The sequence below is a fragment of the Lolium rigidum genome, chromosome 1 (assembly GCF_022539505.1).
Source record: "Lolium rigidum isolate FL_2022 chromosome 1, APGP_CSIRO_Lrig_0.1, whole genome shotgun sequence".
NCBI classification, from domain to species: Eukaryota; Viridiplantae; Streptophyta; class Magnoliopsida; order Poales; family Poaceae; genus Lolium; species Lolium rigidum.
This window is the reverse complement of record NC_061508.1, coordinates 104,631,537-104,658,414: the sequence shown is the minus strand read 5'-3', so window position 1 is coordinate 104,658,414 and position 26,878 is coordinate 104,631,537. Positions and strand designations below refer to the sequence as shown.

At 44.4% G+C, this 26,878-nt stretch overlaps 3 protein-coding genes across 5 annotated transcripts; 1 reads left to right on the top strand and 2 right to left on the bottom strand.

Annotated features, from left to right (window-relative positions):
* The first annotated feature begins 1,206 nt into the window (after positions 1-1,206).
* On the top strand, positions 1,207-2,892 carry LOC124649721 (bidirectional sugar transporter SWEET11-like). Its single transcript, XM_047189307.1, has 5 exons — positions 1,207-1,246; positions 1,791-1,827; positions 1,920-2,292; positions 2,387-2,506; positions 2,590-2,892. The coding sequence occupies exons 1-5, from the start codon at positions 1,207-1,209 to the stop codon at positions 2,890-2,892; spliced, it is 873 nt and encodes a 290-aa protein (XP_047045263.1).
* A 408-nt stretch (positions 2,893-3,300) lies between these two features.
* On the bottom strand, positions 3,301-6,677 carry LOC124679052. Of its 2 annotated transcripts, none has more exons than XM_047214884.1 (4): positions 6,550-6,677; positions 4,098-4,170; positions 3,926-3,981; positions 3,301-3,821 (listed from the first exon to the last, which is right to left on the bottom strand). In XM_047214884.1, the coding sequence occupies exons 1-4, from the start codon at positions 6,633-6,635 to the stop codon at positions 3,707-3,709; spliced, it is 330 nt and encodes a 109-aa protein (XP_047070840.1). In that variant the 5' UTR covers positions 6,636-6,677; the 3' UTR covers positions 3,301-3,706. The 2 variants fall into 2 exon arrangements, with proteins under 2 accessions (XP_047070840.1, XP_047070846.1); XM_047214890.1 differs by having other exon boundaries at positions 3,926-3,975.
* A 15,987-nt stretch (positions 6,678-22,664) lies between these two features.
* On the bottom strand, positions 22,665-25,990 carry LOC124679038. 2 transcript variants are annotated; one of them, XM_047214865.1, is made up of 8 exons: positions 25,892-25,990; positions 25,287-25,413; positions 24,967-25,034; positions 23,945-24,017; positions 23,642-23,751; positions 23,458-23,562; positions 23,083-23,182; positions 22,665-22,972 (listed from the first exon to the last, which is right to left on the bottom strand). In XM_047214865.1, exons 2-8 carry the CDS (start codon positions 25,368-25,370, stop codon positions 22,796-22,798), a joined length of 717 nt encoding a protein of 238 aa, XP_047070821.1. In that variant the 5' UTR covers positions 25,371-25,413; positions 25,892-25,990; the 3' UTR covers positions 22,665-22,795. The 2 variants fall into 2 exon arrangements, with proteins under 2 accessions (XP_047070821.1, XP_047070829.1); XM_047214873.1 differs by having other exon boundaries at positions 25,287-25,388; positions 25,892-25,957.
* Between the last annotated feature and the right edge of the window lie 888 nt (positions 25,991-26,878).

Here is a 26,878-nt window from a genome sequence, read left to right as displayed (position 1 = left end):
ACATTCTGGTCCATGGTGAAATCAGAGGCGAAGAATATCATGAAGGCCAAATTGGAGGACTAGCGATGGAGGTTCGAGTATGTGTGTTGTTGAGGGACTTGCTTGGTATTCTGGGTTTCACGGCAGCAATATGAATGTGGGGGTGACATCATAGGTGAAATTCAGAGTCTCACCTTTCAGGGTGAAAATCTAAAGTCTGGTCTTAATTGGTTGTGTCTGGCAATGGCCTTGTTGAAGGCATTGTTTTGAGAGCGAAGACTATCTTCAGGGTGAAAGGCTAAGATCTTTTGATCGGGCGACGACGGCGTTTGTGCACTGTTTTCTTCTTGAAGGTGTCGCTTTTGGAGAGCCTGGAATTCAGGTGTTGTCTTGGTGGTGGATGTGTTGTTGCTACTACGGTTGAAATACTTTAGCGGGACTTATCTTTTCTTAGTTTTCTTTTTCTTTTTTTGTTGTGTGCATCCGTAGTACCATTAGGGTATTGCGTTTGCAGAGTCTCGGTGTAATTGGTATCTTTCGATATGAACATATTCCTTTTATCGAAAAAAATAGAAGCTAATTAAGAAATTTACCGAAGGTACACATCTTTGAAATGAGCAATTTAATTTGGTTAAGACAAAATGTGCAACCGGAAATCAACTAAACCAAATAATGTTTACTCAACATGTATTACATGCATAAGGCATCACCCAGAAGCCTGACACATAAATAGCCACATTATTATTAGATGCATCTTTCCCCATGATCACACAACTTTCTAAGAGTAAACCACACAAATCAATTAAGCTATACGTTGGAGAGAGAGAGACGTTTTCAAAACCCATTGTTCATACACGTTCCAAATGCAGCAAATGTTCTGGGAGAAGAGAGATCTAGACTAGACGAGAGCAGAGGGACAGGGTGTGCAAAGCTCTCATCGATCAGGGTTGATGAATCGAGATCATGCGGCTGGCAGTGGGCGGCTCACTGTACAGCACCAGCAAAAGCGAGGCGCCCCCCGACTATATATAAACCCCCGTGGCCGATGCCAAAGCACACAAGAAGCAGTTGCATCTCTCGCAGAGCTTAGCCACTGAGCCTTGTGTCACGTAGACAGGGAGTAGGAAAGGGGGTTTTGGCCTAGGCTGAGATCTTCTCTCTCTCTCCCTCCTCTTCCTGCACACCCTCCTCTCTCTAGTTGACATCAGTACCGGAGTCGCCGTCGAGATGACTGGAGGTCTGGCGATCACCCTCGCCGGCGTCGCAGGTAATTAGTGGAGAAATAATGCACAGTTTATGTTTGATTAGCACGCACACACCTTTGGCGTTTCCATGGATAAAGCTCACGCATGCTTGATGATCATATATATACATTGATCACAAGTCATCGCAGCGTCGTGTAGGTAGGTTAACGCATATGCATAGAGCAGGGGAGAAGCTCCAATTCTGGCACGGGCACATCCTTGGTTTCCTACCAATACGCAAACACTTCACACGGACACGGATTTATTGCTAGCGCAACTAACTGGCTAAATCTCCATTAATCCATTCCTAGCTTCTTACCAACAGCTCACCATGATTCACTCTTTCTATCTGTCTATATCTTTCCCTGTCTTGAAATTCCTTTTCTTGAAGTAGCGATTGGTTGGGCGGTGAGGGATGCGTGTTCACCCCCAGCAACTTCCTAGCTTGCCATTAGTTGTACCAGCACTCAAATAAAAATTACATACTACTGCACTCTATTACCGATACAATTAAAGAATGCCACTGACAGATGCTAACGGCGTCGGTTTTCCTCTTTTCCTTTGCAGGCAACATCATCTCCTTCATGGTGTTCCTGGCACCACTGTAAGTCGCCATCTCTTATCGCAGTAATGATCTTTTCACCGAGCAACGGCGCCGCCATTGACCTGACCTGACTGTTTCTCGATTTACTGCAGGGCGACGTTCAGGCAGGTGTTCACGAAGAAGACGACTGGCGGGTTCAGCTCGGTGCCGTACGTGGTGGCGCTCTTCAGCTGCGTGCTGTGGATCTTCTACGCGCTCATCAAGACCAACTCCCGCCTGCTGCTCACCATCAACGCCTTCGGCTGCGGCATCGAGTTCATCTACATCGCCGCCTACCTCGTCTACGCGCCGCGCCGCGCCAGGCTCAGGACGCTCGCCTACTTCTTCCTCCTCGACGTCGCCGCCTTCGGCCTCGTCGTCGCCCTCACGCTCAAGGCCGTCGGGCCGGCGCAGCGCGTCAAGTTCCTCGGCAGCGTCTGCCTCGCATTCTCCATGGCCGTCTTCGTCGCGCCACTCTCCGTCATCGTAAGTAGCGCTCTCTCCCTTCGATCTGCTCTTCGTTCAATTACGTCTTGGGCCACGCATGACATGGCATATATCCATGGATCGGTGGGTGCAGTTCAAGGTGATCAAGACCAAGAGCGTGGAGTTCCTGCCTGTCGGCCTCTCCGGCTGCCTCGTCCTCAGCGCCGTCGCCTGGTTCTGCTACGGCCTCTTCACTCACGACCCATTCGTCATGGTACATAACTTCTACTTACCACCATTGCCACTACTCATAGCTTCGTCAATCTCATCATGAATTTTATGCGCGCGTGCATGCAGTACCCGAACGTGGGAGGCCTATTCTTCAGCTGCGCCCAGATGGGCCTCTACTTCTGGTACCGCAACCCCAGCAACGCCGCAGTGCTGCCCACCACCACCGACGCCGGAGATGGCGGCGCCGCCGTGCACCAGGTGATCGAGCTGCCCGTGCACACCGTCGCCATCCTCTCCGTGGGCCCCGTCCCGGTCGTCGGCGTGCACAAGATCGAGGTCAGGGCGATCGAGCAGCACACCGACGCTGTCAACCCCAAGGCGGCGGAGATCGACAAGCCGGAGGTCATCGAGATCGTCGCCGCCCTGTGAGACGCACGTACTCCGACGACGCCAGTGACATGTTATGACATGCACAGATGGGGAAGAGTGATATGGAGTTTGGTTAATTTATTATCGTACTGCAGGGTGTGCTTGTGTGGCTTCATTAGTTAAGGATTATTAGTAGTATTGTGTGGTCGCTAGTTGATTGTCACGTTCAGGTGTGCTGCTGTCGCTCTTAGTAGTCTGCAGGTTTGGTGGTAATAATAAGACAGAGCTATGATCGATGCACTGACGCCATGTGTACTGCTCACGCTGATTGTAACATGGCAATATTAATTAATCAAGTCATTTAACTAGTTAGTTAGCTTAGATGTCTCTTACTACTTGCTGTGTTACCAGCTCAAACCAAACATCATTTCTTATATATGGTGTCTTTGCAGTACTGCTTTCCAAAATAACCAAAAAGTGCAGTGGTTGATCGAGCAAACACCACAGCTTGCACCATGCATACTACAGTCCGTACAATATTTAGTTCAGAACGCATCCATCAGGAAATCAATGCTTCAAAGTCCTTTACCTAGTTAGCTTAGATGTTCTCTTACTACTTGCTGCATTACCGGCTCAAACCAAACATCGTTTCTTATGGGGTCTTTGTTTGTAGTACTGCTTTCCAAAAGCGTCCAAAAGTGCAGTGGTTGATCGAGCAAACAATGTAATCTAGAACACCACAGCTGGCACGATGCATAGTGCTCCGTACAAGATTTGTCCATCAGGAATCAGCTACTTGTGTTGTCCAATATAGCCTCTACCTTGACGATGAAGAGAGCGTCAGCAGAGACAGGCGCTGCGCCATCAGCCATCATCAGGCCTGCCTCACATCACCATATTCTTCGACGAGCTTCGTCACAAGTACCATAAGTTCGACAAACGCGCTGAAAGATGCTCGCAGAAACCGGGCTTCTACTGCTTCAAAGTGCCTGCGAGTTCACAGATAGGAAGGTAAGGTTTAAATGGTTAGCTACGCCTCGTGGAGCAATGCAGATTAGGCAGTTCTTAGAAGTGTGGGTGTAGATTTACTGACACGAGAAGCTTGCCACCAGACACAGCCATCTCCCTCCTGACCTTATCGGGCTGCAACTGCAATACAAAGATATCAAAAAGAGTTTTTGACAAACATGCCATGAACAAAGAAACATGAGAATTTTATGAAGGGAGAGATCTTGTTGAGAGCTCAAATGCGACTTCTTCTTTACCTCATTGTCAACAGCTAGTGTTTTGTAGACAATGTAGGCATGTTCCTCGGATCCACAATCAACTTCATAATCACTGGCAAACAAAACGTCAAATACTGCAGTGTAAAATTCCTCCAGGAAAAATAAAACAACAGATGCAGACAGGCAGGAGGAGGACATTTGAACCGCAATACCGCAGATTACATTTGAATCACAACAATTATAATTTATCTGTTATATTATGTGCTGATGATACAGTACCGCTCGCATATTGTGTGTCAATTCTCAAAGGAGTAACACTGTGGAGGTAGCAGAGCACATGATCTGACAACGTAATATATATGAAGTTGATTGTCACTATTTCAAGGATTTCTTGGCAAGGTTGTGTTGGTCGAAATAAGCACAACAGAAAATATTAGCATCATCATTCAGGTATCCGTACCACTGCGTACAATTGCTTGTCCATTGTGGAGGGCTATTAGGATTGCAGTGGGTATTCAGACACAAGCTACTGTTGATCATACGTTTGGTAACTGGTCTAGTATGGTCCCTAAAGAGCTTAGATCAGCGGTATTAGTGGGAGCAGATGCTGCTTATAGAGCTATTTGGCTGTCGAGGAATGATGTCACATCCAATCGCAAAGTCATTAAACATCCTAATCAGATTTTATTTCGACACTTATATTGGTTGCAGCAATGGTGGCCCCAGAAATAGGGCCCAAGGGAACTGATGCCTTTTGGGAGCAAGATTCTGGGTAGTGGCTTCTGAATCTTCACGAGTTGGAATCTTCTCAGCATTTGGCTTTCATATATGATATGTCAACTCCCAGGCTCCCAGCTAACAAAACTATCACTGACTCAGGTGATTTAATTGCATAGACCACTGTGACATTTATGCTCAAAGTGCTCAACTTTCTAAAAGCACATGTTGTAAAACTAGGAAAACCAGATCAGGTGTGCGCCTCATGAATGCCTGTCTTTTGGTCAAATGGATCTGGAGGATCTACTCTGGGGAGCAAGGTCTTTGGGCGGATATCCTCAAGAGCAAGTACCTTAGGGATAAGGATCTCATGCTGGACGAGCATCGCCCTGGTTCCCAGTTCTGGAACTCCATTCAGAAACTTAAGCACTTGTTTCGCTTGGGAGCGAAGCATAGGGTGCTTGACGGCAAGACAACGAGTTTCTGGCGTGATTGGTGGCAGGGGTCGGGACCCCTATGCGACCGATTCCCTACGCTCTTCGCCGTTGCCATGGACCAAGATATCTCGGTTGCCGCTGCCCGCACAGGTACCTCGTGGCACCTCCCGCTCCGCCGTGAGCTTGGGCCGGGAGACCGGGGGGCCCTTGCCAATCTCCTTCGGGAGGTTCGGGTGCCACCTCCCTCCCCCTTCCGGATCAGGTTACGTGGGCCCTTGAACCTTCGGGGAGGTTCTCCGTGCGCTCGTTATACCTTAGACTTTGTCAGGGGACCCCCTCGAAGTTCTTTAGCGACCTCTGGAAACTCTCGATCCCCTCAAAGGTCCGGATTTTTCTTTGGCAACTCGCTAGAAAACGCCTCCCTTCTAATGAGAACATCCGGCGGCGTAGGGGGCCGTCCCTGGGTCTTTGTGCCCTTTGTGGGGAAGTTGAAGATAACAATCACATCTTTTTCGACTGTCCCTCGCTCGGTTCATGTGGAGTGCAGTTCGGGAACTGCTCGGCCACACTTGGAACCCGTCTTGTTTCGCGGATATCTTTAGGCTCCTCCATGCTCAGCGGGGTCAACCTAAGCGGGTCCTTGGGATGGCGTGCGCTGCCCTGTTGTGGACGCTTTGGAATATTAGGAACAAATTCTCGATTGACGGGGTCTTTCCCCGCCAACCTGCTGATGCCCTCTACAAAATGTCTATGTACTTGCAGGTGTGGAAGCTAGTGGCTAGGAAGAAGGACCGCGAAGCTGTGGAGTGGGCGGTCACCCGGATCCGCACTCTCCAGTCGACCATCAGGGACCGCGACAGCTAGATCCCTCTTTGGTGGCTTTGTATCTCCGGCGTCAGGCTTCGGTGGTGTTGGGGCACCCTCCGACCTTGTGTGTGTGTGTTTGTGCTTCAGTTTGGGGCGATCCTGCCCGGTTGATGTTTGTGTGTTGTAAGATTCTGTTGTTGTGGGCTATGTACTCTGCCGTTGTGGCTTTATTAATTTAAAGCCGGGCTCTGCTCGAGCCTTCCGTCTAAAAAAAAAGATCAGGTGTGCGTAATCTCAATTTACCGTGCTGTATTTTCTGCATATAACTATAACCAGCTATTATCCGGCAATGCATCAAACACCACGCGCGCAAGGTTAGTAGTAGTAGTAGTAAACTAGTAATATAGCAGCCAGGAGTCAGCAACAGCAAGATACGCAATTTACTGCATAAGAAGCTACGAAGCCCACAGAGCTGACTACGACCGTCTTCGCCACAGGTACGAGCCGACCAGGAGAAGTTCACCACTCACCAGGTGAAGTCCCACCCGGAAGAAGAGGTTATGCCCGCTGCATCAGCCATCGCGGCCGCGAGCTCCGTGCACCGGTCGCTGGTCATGGGTGAGTCTTGCGAGATTGATTAGGAGCCGGAGCCCGGAGGTCTCGGTCGCCGCGCCGGCGGGGTGTCCTGTCGCGACCGCCAAGCCGAAGTGCGGCCGACGGCTCTGTTCGATTTGGTCCTGGAACCGTATGCTGTGCTGTGCTCTGCATTTGGGTTGAAGACGCTGAATTGACGTTTGATCACCCTATGCCGTTGGATCAAACATTGTATGGCTAGGATTGAGGCTGCCGGGAGAAATGTGGGCATTTTCCGTCAAACTAAAAGGGCATCAAATCTCAGCAGAAATGAAAACCAGCAAGGCAATTATAGTGCAAAGCATCGAAAAATACTGTTGTAACTAAAAAAAAAAGGGGAGTTCGAAGTTTTTTTAGCAGTACTTGTGAACCCAAGGGCATTAGAGCATTTCCAGCCGCGCCCCCCAAAGCGGATCCTCAAGTGGCGTTGGATCGAGCATTTGGGAGACGTGTTTGATTCGTGTCGCGTGGGGACGTCGCTCCCCAGCCGCATTCACCTAACGTGCACCCATAAATAAAAGTGCATGAAAATAAAGGTTTTTATTCAAATTTGATTATATTTTACAAGTTTGAATGAAAACCTCTAGATTATCTAACCCTAGCCTACTGGCCGCCCGGTGGTGCGTTCGACGGCCCCGTCCCGTTGTCGCCTCCCCTCTGACGCAGCTCCTATGCCGCGCGCCGCCTCTCCGTACGGAGGGTGACGAGAAGACGTGGTGCTCCATCAGCGCGTCGTCGCCTGCCCTCCCCTGCTGCGCCGTCTGGAGGGAGAGTTCGACGGCGCGCCGAAGTTGCTCGTCTTCGCGGACACGGGCGTCGTCCTGCAGCTTCTTCTGCGGCTCGAACGACTCGACGAGCACTCGTTGCTGATCCACCGCCTCGTCCAGGTGCGGCCCATCATCGTCGAACCAGTTAAAGTCGTCGTCGTTGTCCTCCTCCTCCGCCGCCTCCGCCTCGTCGTCGTCGAGGTCCTCCTCCTCCATTTGCGCCGCCATAGCCGCCGACAACGCATCCGCTCGCGCCCCCAGGCCGCCTTCGCTGCCGCCAGCGCCGCCTCCCGCAGCTGACGCTCCTGCGCCGCCTCCCGCAGCTGACGCTCCTGCGCCTCCCGCTGCCGCTGCTCAATCACCTCCTGCCGCTCACGGTACTGGAGATCCCGCTCCATGTGCAGGCGCTCCCACTCTGCACATGCTACCACTCGTCCATCTCCTCACGCCCGGCGCCGCCGCGCCTCTTCCGTCGTGGTGGCGTCGAACACCGCTATAGTGTCCGCCAGCGCTGCCTCCTCCGACGTCTCGTTCTCCACAGCTTCCCGGTCGATGTCGAACTGCGGTGCTGGAGGTGGTGGAGGTGGTGGTGGAGACGGTGGTGGAGGGAACTGGTCGGCGCCGGCGCGGTTCATCGTTGCGCAGGTGGTGTGTGTGCGACGAGGGATGTGCTTGCGGTGGAGAAAGGGGTGCCGGCGGCTGTGGTGGCTACCATTAAGCGGGGGAGGCTTTTTATAGACGCCGGCGTCGCCAGAAGAGGCGGGAAGATAGCGCGGGAAGAGGCTAGTGTTGGAGATATGCCCAAGAGGCAATAATAAATGGTTATTATATATCTTTGTGTTTATGATAATGTTTATATATCATGCTATAATTGTATTAACCGAAACATTTATACATGTGTGATATATAGACAACAAAGAAGTCCCTAGGATGCCTCTTAAACTAGCTTGTTGATTAATGGATGATTAGTTTCATAATCATGAACATTGGATGTTATTAGTAACAAGGTTATATCATTATATGAATGATGTAATGGACACACCCAATTAAGCGTAGCATAAGATCTCGTCATTAAGTTATTTGCTATAAGCTTTCGATACATAGTTACCTAGTCCTTATGACCATGAGATCATGTAAATCACTTATACCGGAAAGGTACTTTGATTACATCAAACGCCACTTCGTAAATGGGTGGTTAAAAGGTGGGATTAAGTATCCGGAAAGTATGAGTTGAGGCATATGGATCAACAGTGGGATTTGTCCATCCCAATGACGGATAGATATACTCTGGGCCCTCTCGGTGGAATATCGTCTAAATGTCTTGCAAGCATATGAATAAGTTCATAAGAGACCACATACCACGGTACGAGTAAAGAGTACTTGTCAGAGACGAGGTTGAACAAGGTATAGAGTGATACCGAAGATCAAACCTCGGACAAGTAAAATATCGCGTGACAAAGGGAATTGGTATCGTATGTGAATGGTTCATTCGATCACTAAAGTCATCGTTGAATCTGTGGGAGCCATTATGGATCTCCAGTATCCCGCTATTGGTTATTGGTCGGAGTGAGTACTCAACCATGTCCGCATAGTTCACGAACCGTAGGGTGACACACTTAAAGTTGGATGTTGAAATGGTAGAACTTGAATATGGAATGGAGTTCGAATATTTGTTCGGAGTCCCGGATGAGATCCCGGACATCACGAGGAGTTCCGGAATGGTCCGGAGAATAAGATTCATATATAGGAAGTCATATTCCAAGTTTGGAAATGATCCGATGCATTTATGGCAGGTTCTAGAAGGTTCTAGAAAAATCCAGAAGAAATCACCATGGAAAGTAGAGTCCCGGAGGGACTCCACCTTGCATGACCAGCCAACCCTAAAGGGGAGGAGTCCAAGGTGGACTCCCCTAGGTTGGCCGGCCAACCCACCTAAAGGAAAGGTGGGAGTCCCACCTTGGGTAGGACTCCCTCCTTGAGTAGGTTTCCCACATATGGGAGGTTTTAGTGTTGGGGTCTTATTCGAAGACTTGGACTAGAACTCTTGGTGCTTCCACCTATATAATGAGGGGCATAGGAGAGGGGGCTGATCACTTCAAGCCTCAGCCTTGGCCGCACCCCTTAGAGGGCCGGCGCCCAACCCCCTCTCTCCCCAAACCCTAGCGGTCTCTCTCCTCCACCACATCCCGCACGCTTAAGCGAAGCTCCGGCGGATTTCTCCACCACCACCGACACCACGCCGTCGTGCTGTCGAATTCAAGAGGAGCTACTACTTCCGCTGCCCGCTGGAACGGGGAGGTGGACGTCGTCTTCATCAACAACCGAGCGTGTGACCGAGTACGGAGGTGCTGCCCGTTCGTGGCGCCGGAAGCGATCGTGATCAAGATCTTCTACGCGTTTTTGCAAGCGGCAAGTGAACATCTACCGCAGCAACAAGAGCCTCATCTTGTAGGCTTTGGAATCTCTTCAAGGGTAAGACTCGATACCCCCCCCCCCCCTCGTTGCTACCATCTTCTAGATTGCATCTTGGCTTGGATTGCGTGTTCGCGGTAGGAAAATTTTTGTTTTCTATGCAACGTTATCCTACAGTGGTATCGCAGCCGTGTCTATGCATAGATGGTTGCACGAGTAGAACACAATGGTTTTGTGGGCGTTGATGCTCTTGTTATCTTTAGTTTGAGTACTTTGCATCTTTGTGGCATAGTAGGATGAAGCGGCTCGGACTAACTTTACATGACCGCGTTCATGAGACTTGTTCCTCGTTCGACATGCAACTTGTATTGCATAAGAGGCTTTGCGGGTGTCTCGTCTCTCCTACTATAGTGAAGATTCAATTTACTCTTCTATTGACAACACTAGTATCACCGTTGTGGTTCATGTTCGTAGGTAGATTAGATCTTACTCGAAAACCCTAAACCACGTAAAATATGCAAACCAAATTAGAGACGTCTAACTTGTTTTTGCAGGGTTTGGTGATGTGATATGGCCATAATGTGATGATGAATATGTATGAGATGATCATTATTGTATTGTGGCAACCGGCAGGAGCCTTATGGTTGTCTTTAATTTCATGTTGAGTAGTATTTCAAAGTAGTTATAATAGTTGCTACATGAGGTGAACAACCATGAAGACGGCGCCATGAACCTTGACGCTACGCCGACGATGATGGAGATCATGCCCGTTGATGATGGAGATCATGTCCGTGCTTTAGAGATGAAGATCGAAGGCGCAAAGACAAAAGGGCCATATCATATCACATATGAACTGCATGTGATGTTAATCCTTTTATGCATCTTATTTTGCTTAGATCGCGACGGTAGCATTATAAGATGATCCCTCACATTAATATCAAGATAATAAAGTGTTCTCCCCTAGTATGCACCGTTGTACAGTTCAACGTTTCGAAGCATCTCGTGATGATCGGATGTGATAGACTCAACGTTCACATACAACGGGTGTAAGCCATGTTGCACACGCGGAATACTTGGGTTTGCTTGACGAGCCTAGCATGTACAGACATGGCCTCGGGACAACGGAAACCGAAAGGTTGAACACGAGTCATATGGATGATATGATCAACATTTTGATGTTCACTATTGAAGCTACATCATCTCACGTGATGATCGGTTTTGGTGTAGTGGATTTGGATCGTGTACCACTTAACAACTATGAGGGATGTTGTATTAAGTGGGAGTTCATTAGTAATTAGATTAAAACATGAACTAATTATCATAAACATAGTCTCGAGTAGTATTTTGAATTAATTTTGTAGTATTGGCATCCGTTTTCTACCATGCGCTAGTCTTGTAATTGAGATAGAAATACTGTTAAAATCTGACAAGAAACTTTACGGATTGGTACCGTATTGTTAAAGAATCAAGAATTGATTAAGTCCTATTGCAAACTTTTAGTAAACCTCACATTGTTGATTAAAAGAGCTATGGTTTCAATTAGTACCTAAAGTTATCTTGTCTCCGTGAAACTTGAAGTTCAAATCTGTTTGAAAAGTAAGGAGCTGAAAATTTAGTTTTCAGAAATAATCAAGGTATGAGATATATGTGATATCTAAGACCTTATTGCAAGATGATAGAATATAATTTGGTGAGACTACATGAACTCATAAGTTTTATGGGAATGTACGAAGGTTGAAGACGCAAGGCGTCACAATCATCCAACTATTGGGGCACTAACGATATTCGCATATCCATGAAGTGACCATCCTTAATATGCACCGTTGCTAAGACTCGTCGTTTCGAAGCATCACGTGATGATCGGGTGTGATAGATTCTACGTGTGCATACAACGGGTGCAAGCTAGATTTGCACATGCAAATACCAAGGTTAAAACTTTACGAGCCTAGCATGTACGTACATGGTCTCGGAAAGTCGTCATGATATGATGGATTAAATTATGAGTGAAATTGTTCATCATATTACAAGGTTACTAATAGTGAAATCCGGAACACTTGTCATATGATGATCAACTTCAAAATAAGAACCTCAAGGTTATTGGTATCAGACCAATAAACCTAGAAGTTATTAATGTTGAAGTGTTTTTCCGAATAATGAGGAAAGCTAAAAGAGAAACCGCAAAAGATGTTTTGGCGAAAAGAAAGAAAAGACTAGAAAGTCTAGCTCAGTGTATATAAATGATATACATGTTATGATTGTATTCCTAGTTAGGTCACACTATGAAATTCTTGGGTATTAGTACTATATTGGTTGGTATGAAGTGTCATACAAAAACAACGCAATACAAGAATTCAATGGCCTAAGTGACTCGACAAGGAATATGATAGGAATGCACGCTCTGGAACAAAAATAAAGTGTTATTATGTTCATCTTTGGCATTCTATCTAGCCCTTAGAATTTATAATAAAGAACTTAATAATTGTTATTTTGCTCCGGTCAAATGAAAACAATGAGTTGTTTAAATTATGACATTACTCCATGTACGATGGATAAGTTATTATAAATCTTAATGGTGAAACACACATACATAACACTGACGCTAAAATGCCATAAGGCAAATGATTTGAATTCCACTTATTTGTGGAACCTCCATTTAGGTCATGTTGGAAAGGAACGCATGAAGAAACTCCATGCAAATGGATTTTTGGAGTCATTTGATTTTTTGAATCGTTTGGCGCTTGCAAATCTTTTCTAAAAGAGAATGACTAAAATACCGTTCATAGGCCAAGTTTTGAACGGGCAACTAACTTAGTGGAAACATACATGATGATGTATATGGATCACTGGGCATAGTTGTGTGCAGGAGATTCTTATACTTCATGAAAACTTCAAACAATGAATTGAGTATATATATGTGGATATATTCGATAAGGAAGAAGTTTGAAACATTTGAATGGATTCAAATAAATTTCAGCATGAAGTAGAAATCATCGTAATAGAAAAGTCAAATATCTATGATTGGATCATAGTGGAAATATTTGAATTACTAGTTTTAGCGAACATCTAAGAGAGTTATGAAATTGTTCTACAACTCACATTTCTTGGAGTATCATAGTGATGATGAAGTATCCGAGAGATGTATCCAAACCTAGTTGGGTCAATGATGAGATAAAATATTAATGCCATTATATTTTTGTGAATTATGCTTTAGAGACTACCGCTTTACACCGAATAGAGCATCATCATGATCCGTTGAAATGACATCATACGAGTTATTACATGGGTATAAACCCTAATAGTCTTTTCTTAAATTTTGGTATGCATAGCATAAGTAAATAAGTTTACAACCAAAATCGGATGAATGTCTTTGTTGGTTATCTCAGAGAATTGATTGGGAATTCTTCCCACAATGGAGACAAAGACAAAAGTGTTTGTCAATGTTTCTTATTTCCAAGAAATTGTTTCTAGCGAAGTTTTTGAGTGGGAGGACAATAGAACTTGATAAGGTTTATGAACCTGAGCATATTGATCGAGTAGCGCAAGCATCGGAATTGGTTCCGGAAGCGGCCACGACGATCATGGCTCCTATGACTACAAAGTGTTTTAGCCATGGAGATCGAAGTACATATTGAACCTTGTAGGAATGGTTTACTTTGTGATCAAATAAATGATTTGTGGACAAAGAATTGATTTTGAACAATGATAAACCAACTACAAACAAAGAAGTTATGATGGGCCCTGACTCCGTTAAAATGGCTATACGCCATGAAATCCAAGATAGATAAATACTTTTTGAAAGTAAATGGATCTATAGAATTGATGGACTTGGATGAAATATCCTTGAAGAAGCTCGACTTGTCGAAAAGTTGTTTACGACAAAGTTCAAAGAGTTGACTACGATAAGATTAGATCTTTCGTATCAATGCTTATAGTCTATGAGGATTATTCTAGTAATCGCTACATATTTCTTTTATGAGATTTGCTAGTAAGATGGCAAAATACATTACTTAACAGAAGTGTGTAGTAAAGGTGTATACAAGATACAACCAAGAGTTTTGCTGGTCCGTGGAATACTAGATAGGTATACAAACTTCAATTGGATGAAGTGAGTATCACGGAGTTGGAATCTTCACCGGATGAAATAGTCAAAGAGTTTTTGATTTCATCAGAGACGATGAAGAGGCTTGCATTTGCAAGAAATTAAGTGGGAGCGCTGAGATATATTTATAATACTTTATGTAGATGACATATAGTTGGTTATAAATAATGTAATTATATACTTGATTAAAAGGTTTCATTGAGAAATTAACTTCAATGAAAGGATATAGACTAAAACATATCTAGTGTCAAGATCTATGAAGATAGATTGAAACACAAAATAAAGTTTAAGTCAAAGTACATAGAATGGATATTGAAATAGTTCAATATAGAAATATTAAGAAAATATTCTTATCATGTGAAGTTTTAACAAGAATTGAGTGTATCTGACACTCAATGAGTAAAAACACATGAGTGATTATAGATCACGAATAATATGTACACAATCAGATGTCCTGTGCTAGAAAGTGTTATGAGCATATACCAGAATGATTCATATGATGATCATTGGACGACAGTAAGAATATCCTTGAGTACTTAAGAACAACTAAGGATATATATATATAGTTTTGTATGGGGTAATGACAAACAAATCGCTGTAAAGTGTTGCACCGATATTAGTTTGATCACATATAAAAAAATAAAATTTAAATCTCAAATTAGGCTAAGTGTTATTTAAAAGGTAGCACAATGAGATAGAAGTTGTCTATGCTAGATTTAGAAGAATTCTAAATATTGTGACGGATTCTACAAAAGAGGCAGTAGTATGTCATTGTTTTGACAATGACATAGGATGTTAAGTCAAGAGATTCTTTGAGAACTTGGTGTAGTTCCGACAGTAGTCAGAACTTTGAAGCTATATTGTGTGTGACAATATTAGTGACATATTTTAGACCGCGGAATTAAGGTTCCACCGTAAGACCAAACATATTTAATGCCGACTCATTTGGAAATGAGTGATGCGTTGAGATGCAAATGAATTACAAAATACATACGTTTCCGAACATGTCGGATCCGTTGACTAAAAACTTCTCCCGTGAGCAAAACATGATAAAGCACCTGAAGGCCAAGGTGTTATATCTTTACATATGTAAACTAGATTATTGACTCTAGTGCAAGTGGGAGACTGTTGGAGATATGCCCAAGAGGCAATAATAAATGGTTATTATATATATTTGTGTTTATGATAATGTTTATATATCATGCTATAATTGTATTAACCGAAACATTAATACATGTGTGATATATAGACAACAAAGAAGTCCCTAGTATGCCTCTTAAACTAGCTTGTTGATTAATGGATGATTAGTTTCATAATCATGAACATTGGATGTTATTAATAACAAGGTTATATCATTATATGAATGATGTAATGGACACACCCAATTAAGCGTAGCATAAGATCTCGTCATTAAGTTATTTGCTATAAGCTTTCGATACATAGTTACCTAGTCCTTATGACCATGAGATCATGTAAATCACTTATACCGGAAAGGTACTTTGATTACATCAAACGCCACTGCGTAAATGGGTGGTTATAAAGGTGGGATTAAGTATCCGGAAAGTATGAGTTGAGGCATATGGATCAACAGTGGGATTTGTCCATCCCGATGACTGGATAGATATACTCCGGGCCCTCTCGGTGGAATGTCGTCTAAATGTCTTGCAAGCATATGAATAAGTTCATAAGAGACCACATACCACGGTACGAGTAAAGAGTACTTGTCAGGAGACGAGGTTGAACAAGGTATAGAGTGATACCGAAGATCAAACCTCGGACAAGTAAAATATCGCGTGACAAAGGGAATTGGTATCGTATGTGAATGGTTCATTCGATCACTAAAGTCATCGTTGAATATGTGGGAGCCATTATGGATCTCCGAATCCCGCTATTGGTTATTGGTCGGAGTGAGTACTCAACCATGTCCGCATAGTTCACGAACCGTAGGGTGACACACTTAAAGTTGGATGTTGAAATGGTAGAACTTGAATATGGAATGGAGTTCGAATATTTGTTCGGAGTCCCGGATGAGATCCCGGACATCACGAGGAGTTCCGAATGGTCCGAAGAATAAGATTCATATATAGGAAGTCATATTCCAAGTTTGGAAATGATCCGGTGCATTTATGGCAGGTTCTAGAAGGTTCTAGAAAAGTCCGGAAGAAATCACCATGGAAAGTAGAGTCCCGGAGGGACTCCACCTTGCATGACCAGCCAACCCTAAAGGGGAGGAGTCCAAGGTGGACTCCCCTAGGGTGGCCGGCCAACCCACCTCAAGGAAAGGTGGGAGTCCCACCTTGGGTAGGACTCCTCCTTGAGTAGGTTTCCCACATATGGAAGGTTTTAGTGTTGGGGTCTTATTCGAAGACTTGGACTAGAACTCTTGGTGCTTCCACCTATATAATGAGGGGCATAGGAGAGGGGGCTGATCACTTCAAGCCTCAGCCTTGGCCGCACCCCTTAGAGGGCCGGCGCCCAACCCCCTCTCTCCCCAAACCCTAGCGGTCTCTCTCCTCCAGCACATCCCGCACGCTTAAGCGAAGCTCCGCCGGATTTCTCCACCACCACCGACACCACGCCGTCGTGCTGTCGAATTCAAGAGGAGCTACTACTTCTGCTGCCCGCTGGAACGGGGAGGTGGACGTCATCTTCATCAACAACCGAACGTGTGACCGAGTACGGAGGTGCTGCCCGTTCGTGGTGCCGGAAGCGATCGTGATCAAGATCTTCTACGCGCTTTTGCAAGCGGCAAGTGAACGTCTACCGCAGCAACAAGAGCCTCATCTTGTAGGCTTTGGAATCTCTTCAAGGGTAAGACTCGATACCCCCCTCGTTGCTACCATCTTCTAGATTGCATCTTGGCTTGGATTGCGTGTTCGCGGTAGGAAATTTTTTGTTTTCTATGCAACGTTATCCTACAGCTAGAAGCGGCGGGAAGAAAGCGCGGGAAAGCCAGGTGGCGTGCGAACGCCGATGACGCATGGAGGCTGCGCAGTGCCGACGGGACGTCTCGCCTGCCCCTCCATCTCCATTAAGGCAAAGTTGCTTCGTTCGTGTGTCGCTGACGCATCGGTCCCGCCAGTACCCGCCTCGCATTTCTTTGTGTTCGACGTGCCCGGAGCATCCCCTATGGAGCGGGACGGGCTCGGGGCGCTGGACACCATATTAAGTCGCGCCGGGCGGAAAGGGCTTTTGGGGCGCGCGGCTGGGAACAAAATTTTATCCGGCGCATCTCAAATATCTTTAGGGACCGCTTTGGGGGACGCGGCTGGAGATGCTCTTATGTGACCAGCTATTGGGGTATCATTCGAGACACTATCTGACTGGAATTATGGATGGTTCCTATCACATGGAGTAGAAAAAGTACACGATCCATAATAAATGCCGGTATTTTAGTTTAATATAGTTTAAATTTGAACTAAAACCTTGAAACTTATTATAGATTGGAAGGAGTATTGAGATGTGTCAAAGCTAAAACTAATTCAAGTATGAAAAGGCTAGAAGGTTTGTAGCCACTGAATTGGATTTTAAGCACGCGTTGTGTTTCCATAATTTAGATGCACTTAACTGAAATGTAGCTACCAAAAAAGAGGGCCAAATGTACCTTCAGTAATCAGACGGTCAAAAGAAAGGAAGCTCCAACATTGTGCTCTCGGAAATATCAAGTTGTTTACTCTGGTTCTGCATAACGTAGAATGTTTTTTTTTTTGAGAAACACAGTACAAACGCAGGCGCTCACATACACGCGCATACACTCACCCCTATGAACACACACACGCACACCCTACCCCTATGAGCACCTCCAGAAGACTGAGCCGGTAGTTCCGCAAATACTCTAATATTTTATATTTTCATGTGTTCTCACATCTTTCGTACTTTCTTTTACCTGCTCATTAATTTGTGATTTCGTGACTATCATCTATTTGATGCAATAATCTAGTGCCACCAACATGTCAAAGTAGACAGGGCCGATCCCTAGGCCGGGCATAAAGATAACCGCTCTATGCCTTGATAAGAGGAGGGGACCAAGTTATAATAAGTTACGGGAGTGGATAAAAATCATATTTTTAAGTTTCAAAAAAATCTAAAAAAAAACAATTCAACGATGAAATCTACAAACGTGTAAAATCTTAATATGAAATTCATTATATTTTAGGCTACAAAAAAATGACAAATGTGTGGTTCTGAGTATAGTAAATAGTGCATATTTTAAAATTATAAATCTTGTCATATTTTTTATTTTGTGTATCCTATAAAATAAAGAATTTCACAATGAGATTTTACATATTTGTAGCATACATCATTGGCTACATCTAGAGTTTTTTCAGATTTTTTGGAACTTTAAATTATAACTTTTAATTTTTTTAATATAAAGAGCTACATGTAGCTCGGCCTCCAACTGCAGTTTTTTGTTATAATAATCACTATTACTATTATTTGTTACACCTAATAGACCATTCTTGAATGTATTAAAGTAAATAAGACTCTTAACTTTTAGTAGATCAAAGATCAGCACCCTGGATCGTGCACCACGCAAGGGCAAACAAATTAGATCAGTGATGGCATGTTAGTTCATATACTGAAATCTATGCTAACTTGGTTTTCATGTTCAACGTTGCGTGCAAGAATATAAGCAATTGAATTATATGTCTACAAATGTAGTTGAACCCATATGTTCATTGGTGATAACTATAAGAGCTATTAAAATGAAATTGACACTCACGTGTTATCAACTTTTTAATGAGCCAATTGTAATTTAAAAGACACATTATATCCATAAACTAAGAGTAAAGAATCATGCCAATGCTTTAATTTATTCTCTAGAAGTTCCAAGAATATGGTTACCTAGTCATATACTAGACACCACTATTAATATGTTTTGTTAGGTCGTACTCTTTATAGTTTTTTAACACAAATATCTATGTACTACATATTTTATGCAATTGTTGAAACATAATTCAATTAGGAACCTTTGTTATAAATATAATTTAAATTTACCACAAGCAAACTTATTTGAACTTATCCACTATAACTGTATAACAAGGAATATTACCACTTGTTTTACACGCTATAGCAGATAGATGCAATCCTCCAAATTAGCTATATCGCGGCAATTGTAAATGGATTCCATTATATAGCCTGATACTTAGAGCATTGAAGATAACTAAGATTTAGCAACATTTATATATCTTTAACTATTCCGAGTAAATAGTAGAAAAAATATACTTGTTAGAATGTAACACGTAGTTGCTAAAAAAGTATATAAGTTTAGTACAAATTATAAGTATTGTTGTTTCAAAATAAATTGGTGTGTAGTGTATCCTCGGCGGGATTGACGATGTTAGTGAAGTTGGTTTCGAGATCAATAATGTGCACGTCATCCATCTCCCTGAGTAGCTTCTTCAGCTCGTTGTTGTGGTTCTTCGCGTAGTGGTTGCCTCTATGGTTGCACCTTGTGTAGCTGCTCGTCCTGGTCTTCTCCGTGAGCATGTACGCGGGAGCTGCGAGCATCAAACGACACGCAATAATCAAGTAAGCAGCGATTAGGATCTGTACTTCTTAGAGATTGAATGCATCACAGTAGTTGGAGAACTATCTAGACATAAGAATTATGTAGAGGTCCATACAAAACTAGACATAAGAACTTACCGACGAGATCGGATTCAACCATGTAGTTGGAGAACTATCCGGTGGTTTGCGGCATCAATTGGTGAAGGAGTCATAAGGGAAGAATCATTTGCCCGGCTACGAGGGTGTTGTTGTTGTCGCCAAAGTAGTTAGCCGAAGACAAAGGTATGGTTTTAAATTTACGAAGTCATGTGTTCATTATTATGGATTTAGTATACAATATAGAACACTGCTGAAGAAACATTTCAATACCATAAGAGGTTTTGTGTCTTCGATAACAACACTAGCAACTTGTAATGTGCCCTAAGTGTTATAGGGAAGATTTGCTACTAGGCACGAGATCATGTGAGACCCCTAAAAAATGGAAAGGCGAAGATGAAGATCTACATCCCATGGTGGTGAAGCCGTAGGTGCGTTGTTGTCATAGGTTTGTAGGTGGTTGGAGAGAGCTCTCTGAAAATTGCTCGTTGCAATCTTGTTGCTTAGGGCGGAATGTCCGGGGTGTGAGTCTGGAATCTCCGACCCTCGCACTCATAGACATCGGTGGTGTGCCCTGCCGGCGGCGGAGGGAGGGGTGGGGGCGGGCTACAAGGGGAAACCCTAGGTCCCCTTCTCCTCGCCTCTCGGCGGCCGGCAGTGGAGGGCTGGCGTTCGGCTGCGGCGGTGCCCAGGCGTGTGCGGTGTCTCCGGACTACGCGATCTGCTTGGTGTCTCCAGCGGCAACCATGGCCAGCCTGGGATGGTCGCCGGCGTGGGGGACCGACCTGAATAAAGGCGGCGGTCCTAGGGTATCTCTTGGGTGAAGATGAAGACCTGTCGGAGGCCTGGCCTTCATGATCTGGCCGGAGTGTTGAGTTCCGGAAGGCGCCGCCGGCGAGTGTAACAGTGCTTCTATTGCTTGGAGTTTGCTGGATCGGTGGTATTCGGTCGTGCGCACCCATGCTTTTATTCCGACCATTTGGTCTAGAGGGAGCGGCGCAAAGCTCTTTTCTGTATTGACACCAAGTGACAGCTAATCCATGGTGAAGTCAGAAGAAGAGAATGTCATGAAGGCCGGATTGGAGGACTAGCTAATGGAGGTTCAAGTCTTTACGCTGTTGAGGGGCTTGCTTGGTGTTCCGGACTTCGCAGCAGTGGTATGAAAATGGGGCGGCAACACATGTGAAGTTCGGAGTCTTAATTTTCTGGGTGAAAACCCAAGGTCTGGCCTAACTGGTTGTGCCTGGTAATCATTGTTTTGAGAGCGGAGACTATCTTCAGGGTGAAAACCTAAGATCTTTGATCGGGCGACGAAGACGCTGGTGCACTGTTCCCTTCTTGAAAGCGTCGCTTTTGAAAAGTCTGAATTTCAGGTGTTGTCTTGGTGGTGGTTATTACTGTTGCTAGGGCTATGATACTGTAGCGGGACTTTTATTTCTTAGTTTTCTTTTTTCTCTTTTTTGGTTGCGTGCATCCGTAATGTTTTAGGGCATTACGTTGTTGCAGAGGCTGGGTGTAATTGGTATCCTTTGATATTAATATATTCCCTTTATAAAAAAAAATAGACATCCTGGTGCTTGAATGCACTATGTGAAGATTCCAGGACAGAGATTCAGGCGGAGTCTCCGGACAGGCCGAAATCTCCAGTCCACCGGACAGGAATCTCTAGCCCCAACCTTGTCTAAACCGACCTTGTGCTCACCGAAGAAGGTGACGTATTTGTGGCGGTTGATGATCTTCGTGGCACCACACCTCTTCAAATGTAGATGTATTTTTTCTTGAGAACTTACTACGGGAAACAATCGCACGTGTCTCATGTCTTCACCTTGGTTTGGTTGCATCGCTCCCTTCATCCTAGCTCTATGTTTCTTGTTCCCTCGTGGTTATTTTGCTTGTTGTTATGGTACCTTCATAGTTTACCTTGTGCTTGCATCATATAGATTCACCCCTTGGTAAATTGCTCACCTTTAACTTATCGCATCATCCTTTTTTCTTTGACAATCAATACCACATATATTCATAGCAACAAATAGTACATGGTAGAGATACATGAACTGACTCCAACGATTACAAAATAAAGTCTAAAAGATAGTAACAAATCTTCGAGGTCTTCAATTTCTTTCTTCTTCCAGAACACAATCTTGTACTCTTCTGAAGGCAACCAAAGATAGATAACGAACCATAAACCTGTAGATACCGACGAAAGTTCTCCCATAATTTTTTGAGCCGTAATGCCAAGGCTGCGTGCACGCACACAACCATTAAAGCAGTCATACAACATCGGCAAGAGTACCAACACCAGTATATCAGGGAATAATAACCAACTAGCTTTGTCGTCGTCGATGGAGAGCCGAGAGTACGAATCACCATTCTCGAGGACGTAGCAGCTGGGACAAAAACTGCGAGGATAATCCTCCTCGCGACAACAACGACAAAAGATTCAAAATCGATCTAACGAAGCAAGATCCGAAGACCCATACCTAGAAAATTGTGATTGTTCAACACCACCATTGACGCTGGGAAGAAGATCTCGTCGCCGAACGAAAGACCGAAGATCACTTATTGCAGACGATGCCATCTCCATTGAGGGGAAACCAACAAGAAGACAGCTACCAAAATCCTAACATAATGTAATGAAAACAATACTTTTATTCGAAACTCCACGCATAGATTGGGTTCCCCACTCCTCCTGACGCCGACGAAGCCGACCGGAGGAGGGAGAACCAATCTATGGAGGAGGATGAACTGGAGGCGGCTAGGCGGCTAAGAGAAGAGACCACGGGAGGAAAAGAATTTGAACTTATCGCATCATCCTAATATAATTGAAAAAGACTAAAAATTAAGTACTCCTATTCATCCCCCTCTAGTCGCTCTTTTACCCATTCAATTGCGGTCAGCACAAATTGTTCATTTGTCCCCTAAAAGGTATTGCGTGCATAACGAACAAAATTATATACATCTGTTCAAAGTTACTAAAACGACAACTTCTTGATTCACACTTCATCAGAAAACACAGGCTCAAAATTATTCGGTGCCTTTTGAAACTTGACAGTTGGCAACAATACCTAGGTCCACGATGCGCTCAGGAAATTTCCCAGCAGAAAAACTCTCTTTGGCAAACTTGCCATAACGACAGTGAGACCAAGCGATGCTCATTCTGGAAAACAGGTTCATGTTTATGCTCATGTAAGGATTGTTTACAAGATTGTGCCATCTTAACGGCTACAGATGGCACTGTTTTCAGCGGCCACAGCGACATCAGGTGACCCGTATGAGCAGAACCACCATGACAAACATGCAGGTCATCATAAAGATGAGCAACCACTGGAAGCAGGTTGTCTTGGAGGCCAGGGAGTAGACCTCCGAGGCGCGTGCCGTCGCCCGACCAGTGCTCGCCAAGCTATGCTCCACGGCTCTCTCCGTGGAATCAAGGATCTGCATCAGCAGTACCCAGCAAGTGAGCATTCTCAGTACATCCATAATGATAGGAACTGAGGGAACTTCCTCCAGAGAAGAAACAATGCCAAGGCAACAGAAAAATCTACCTTCTCTGTATCTTTCACGGATTGGTTCATTAGCATACTACTTTCCTTCAGCTGCCGTGCTAAGTCGACCATTTCGTCTGTCAGATCTTCTTGCAGCTTCCTGTGCAATAAGGAGATTCAACACAGTAAGAGGACAGCCAGTATATTTATTAGTTTATCATGCACAACCTTTTTACTTTTCATGCTTCAGTCTTATAACATCCAAATAAAGTGGTACTAACCAAACATAGCACTGATGACAGCTTTCAACTTTTCATAACAGCAAAATCAGTGAGACCAGTCAAAGAATTGATTGGTAAACTGAATGCTTATGTGGATACGAATAATGAGAGCATTAAGCCAGAGACTTAGGTCCAAAAGACTTTGGGAGCATACCTATGCTTCTCAATGTGAGCCTGAGCTTCTGCATCCAATTTAATAGGTGCTCCAGTATCTATTTCTTTTCTCTCGTGACTGCTTGGTCCAACCTCTGCATGAGCCCTTTTTAATCGCAACATAGCTCATTAGTTGTAACTTTCAGGTAGAAAAAACAAACAAAAAGGGACCAAATTTAACTTACATTGATCTCCTTCGCAATCCTGATGATAAGGATATTGGACTTCCAACCTTTCCTCTTTCGTAAGAGTTTTCCTCTTCTCTGCTTTCATCAACCGGATTTTCATTTTCTGGCTGCATCAAACAAGACAGCGATTGAAGTGTATCCAGAAGCAAAGATTATAGAGTTACAGTGGTATGCGCCAATCCGAGAAATCAGTTCAAAAGAGTCTGAGGACATCATATGTTGTGGACTTGTGGTCGTGTTGAGTCGACGGTAGAGGAATTCAGCATATCAATATAAAATATAAACATGATAAATACATACCACTGGAGCAGCGAGCTGGACAGCTAGTGCTTCAATCTTTTCTGAATACTCACTGAGCTTGGCTTTTGAAACACTAAATCAAGAAAAAAGTTATGAATGAACATGTTGTTCTGATCATGGGAAAATACGTAAATAACAAAAGGTAACATGCTTTGCTCCACACAATACTATGGCCATTGAATCAGATATAGAGTTGCTGATAAAAAGGAAGGGGGTCAATCAGACATTCTCATCATCAAAATGCAGACCATCAAACGGAAGAAAAACATTAAAAATTATAGTCCAAACCTTCACATCAGATTTCTTTTGACAAGAACGAGAGTATCTTTACAGATAGAATATCCAGATTTTTGTGAACAGCTTACTACTAAATCAAAAGGAAGAGTATTCAGAATTGTGTCCCTTCATTGACTTGAGAATCACGGATCTTTTTTAGTAAAGAAAGGCTATGTATGCTTGGAATTCGTTCAGTGCAAAATCACAAAATTTTCAAATATGCAAGGTAAAAACTATACCGGTATCGGTCATGGATTTTTTTTTGCCCACTCCTCTAGCAAAAGTATGCAAAAGCATTCAGGTAGATCATGCTACCCCAATAAATAAATATTTGAAAATTGAAATGCTCAAACACACGATCAGTCAAAACAGGCTGCTGTATTTCAATAATTAGAGACCATTAATCATTTACCACTTCCAGACTTTACATTGATGCAAAATATAAAAAATTGGATGGTGATACTGATACAGATGCACTAGCATGATTTAAAAAATTGGTACCTTGGAAGGACACACTAAACTAACGAAATAGGAGCCAGATACGAGATTCACGTGTAGTTTGATATTAGGCTACAACTTTGATGGTTGAGATCTTGTAATATACCAGCTGTGTTTCTTTATAAAATTATATATCCACTGCAAACTTTAGCTGCAACACTGGTTGCAGGCTGTGTGCCACCATCAACATATTAATTCCCCAAAAGAACAAATACTATACCATCGAGAACATAGAAACCCACGAGTACCTTGATGTCCCTTCCGGTGTGATTTCTGCTCCAAGCTGCTCCAGCAGCTCCCTCGCTGTGGTTATGTACTGCACATTGGAGGCTATCAGTGCCAGTACATAATCCATACAAAATGCAAAGATTAAAGGGAATATTAGTTGGCAAGCAAGCATAATCCATCGCTGAGTTTTCTTTACATTTGTTTAATAACAACAAAAAGATCCACGCTGAATCTATATCTTCTCCTCCATCTAACTAAGTTACAGAGCAGTATCTGCTCAGACGATAAACAGAAACAGAGCATGAAGTAAATTTAATAAGATGGGTAGAGGTACACATACATGGACAAGCTTAGCCTGATTCTGCTGCCGAGGAGCCGCCTCAAGCAGCCTTCTCAAGTTCACCTCCACCTTGCTGTACACCATGATCAAACCGGCGAACACCTACCCAACCATCCAAAGAGGCACCCTGTGATTGACACCCAAACACAAAACATACAGATTTGAGGTTAAGATTTTTTTGTTTGGTCCCAAAATCAATAATCAGTTCCCACACATGAAGTATCATAACCAAGGTAAGAACAATAGGTGGTGGCGAACGGGTTTTCAGGCATTAATAATCTACGAACATTCCGATCCGGCATGGATTCCTTTGATACTTGCTCTCCCAACTGTCCTCCGCTCACCCATTTCAACATTCACTTGAGCATCGAATACGGTTAAATGGAAAAGGGTCCATTGGCAAAGCCAACGAAGCTGGCTTGGCAAGGGTATTCACATCCAGAGGCAAACGATTTTCCTTGAGTAAGAGAATTGTAGCTAGGGGAGGTTACTTTCAAATCCGTATCATGATTTCAATCCTATTTTCGCAAACATCATCAAGATTTAACCACACATTCTGCAAAATCACCCCCAAAAAAAAAACTAATGGAGCCGATGATACTTACTACGAGAAGAAGCGGAACGGAGGAGGCCGAGGAGGTTGCCGTCACAAGGAGAAGTGGCGGCAGCAGGGGGCGCGCCGGGTCGGGGAGGGGGGGGGGGCGGCAAGGAGCGGGCGGAGCAGGTGCCCCGGGCAGGGGGAGTGGTCGCCGGTGAGCCGGCGTGGAGCCCCGGAGGAATATGGCAGTCGCCAGATGCAAATGGCCCAGTCCTGCTATACACACGACAGGTTGTGTCCGATACTGGTACGATCCTCCTATGAATCTTCTCGTGCGAGGCAAACCAGTTTGGGTTTGGGCTGGGCTGAGACTTTGCTAGGCCCGCCTGCAGAGGAAAGTAAATCCTTTTTGTTCGTTGTTGACCTCGGATGGCAGTTGGTGGAGCGCAAAGGGAAACACATCGCCTTGGCCCAAATCCCAGCCCAACTAACGGGAGACCAAAAACGGAGACGGAAAATGCCACTATCCAGTTCCGTCGCCTCAGAGAAAGCAACCAGCCTGTGCATCGCCGTCAACCGCCGCAGCTCCGCCTCCCTGGCCGCATCCAACGGGTGGCGCATCCGCGTCTCTGCCTCGACGTCCTCCAACGGTTCCGGCGCCGGCGAGTCGAACCTGTCTTGCCACCGCTCTTGCTCATGACGGCCGCGACCTCAAAGAGGATGCCGTTTTCCTATGTTTCTCGTCTCCCGTTAGTTGGGCTAGGCTTTGGCTAAGGCGCTGCGTTTTCCTTGTGCTCGACCAATTAACATCGGATGTCAATCGAACGAACAAAAAAGATTTACTTAGCTCTACAGTTTTCTTCTGTACGTCAGAGGATCTCGTTCTCGTTGCACTGGGCAAGGGGCGTAGGAATTAATTAGTGTTGTGCTTTCGCTGTGGAGGTGTCGTACAGAAATCGGATCTAACTTGTCGCGTGTGAAGCAATTTCGGTACCGAATCTCTGGACCCGGCTACGCGAGGTTTGGCTCGCACTTTTTTTTTTTTGAGGGATTG

What these genes read in the sequence shown, in the direction of transcription:
- LOC124679038 (XM_047214865.1), bottom strand. Translation starts at nt 25,370, where the DNA reads ATGGTGTACAGCAAGGTGGAGGTGAACTTGAGAAGGCTGCTTGAGGCG. An exon ending in GCTCACATTGAGAAGCATAG is followed by an intron (nt 23,183 to 23,457) that starts GTATGCTCCCAA and finishes CTTATTGCACAG; the next exon opens with GAAGCTGCAAGAAGATCTGA. An exon ending in CCGTGAAAGATACAGAGAAG is followed by an intron (nt 22,973 to 23,082) that starts GTAGATTTTTCT and finishes CTGCTGATGCAG; the next exon opens with ATCCTTGATTCCACGGAGAG.
- LOC124649721 (XM_047189307.1), top strand. Translation starts at nt 1,207, where the DNA reads ATGACTGGAGGTCTGGCGATCACCCTCGCCGGCGTCGCAG. An exon ending in CACCCTCGCCGGCGTCGCAG is followed by an intron (nt 1,247 to 1,790) that starts GTAATTAGTGGA and finishes TTTCCTTTGCAG; the next exon opens with GCAACATCATCTCCTTCATG. An exon ending in TCGCGCCACTCTCCGTCATC is followed by an intron (nt 2,293 to 2,386) that starts GTAAGTAGCGCT and finishes CGGTGGGTGCAG; the next exon opens with TTCAAGGTGATCAAGACCAA.
- LOC124679052 (XM_047214884.1), bottom strand. Translation starts at nt 6,635, where the DNA reads ATGACCAGCGACCGGTGCACGGAGCTCGCGGCCGCGATGGCTGATGCA. An exon ending in CACTAGCTGTTGACAATGAG is followed by an intron (nt 3,982 to 4,097) that starts GTAAAGAAGAAG and finishes TTTGTATTGCAG; the next exon opens with TTGCAGCCCGATAAGGTCAG. An exon ending in TCTGGTGGCAAGCTTCTCGT is followed by an intron (nt 3,822 to 3,925) that starts GTCAGTAAATCT and finishes GTGAACTCGCAG; the next exon opens with GCACTTTGAAGCAGTAGAAG.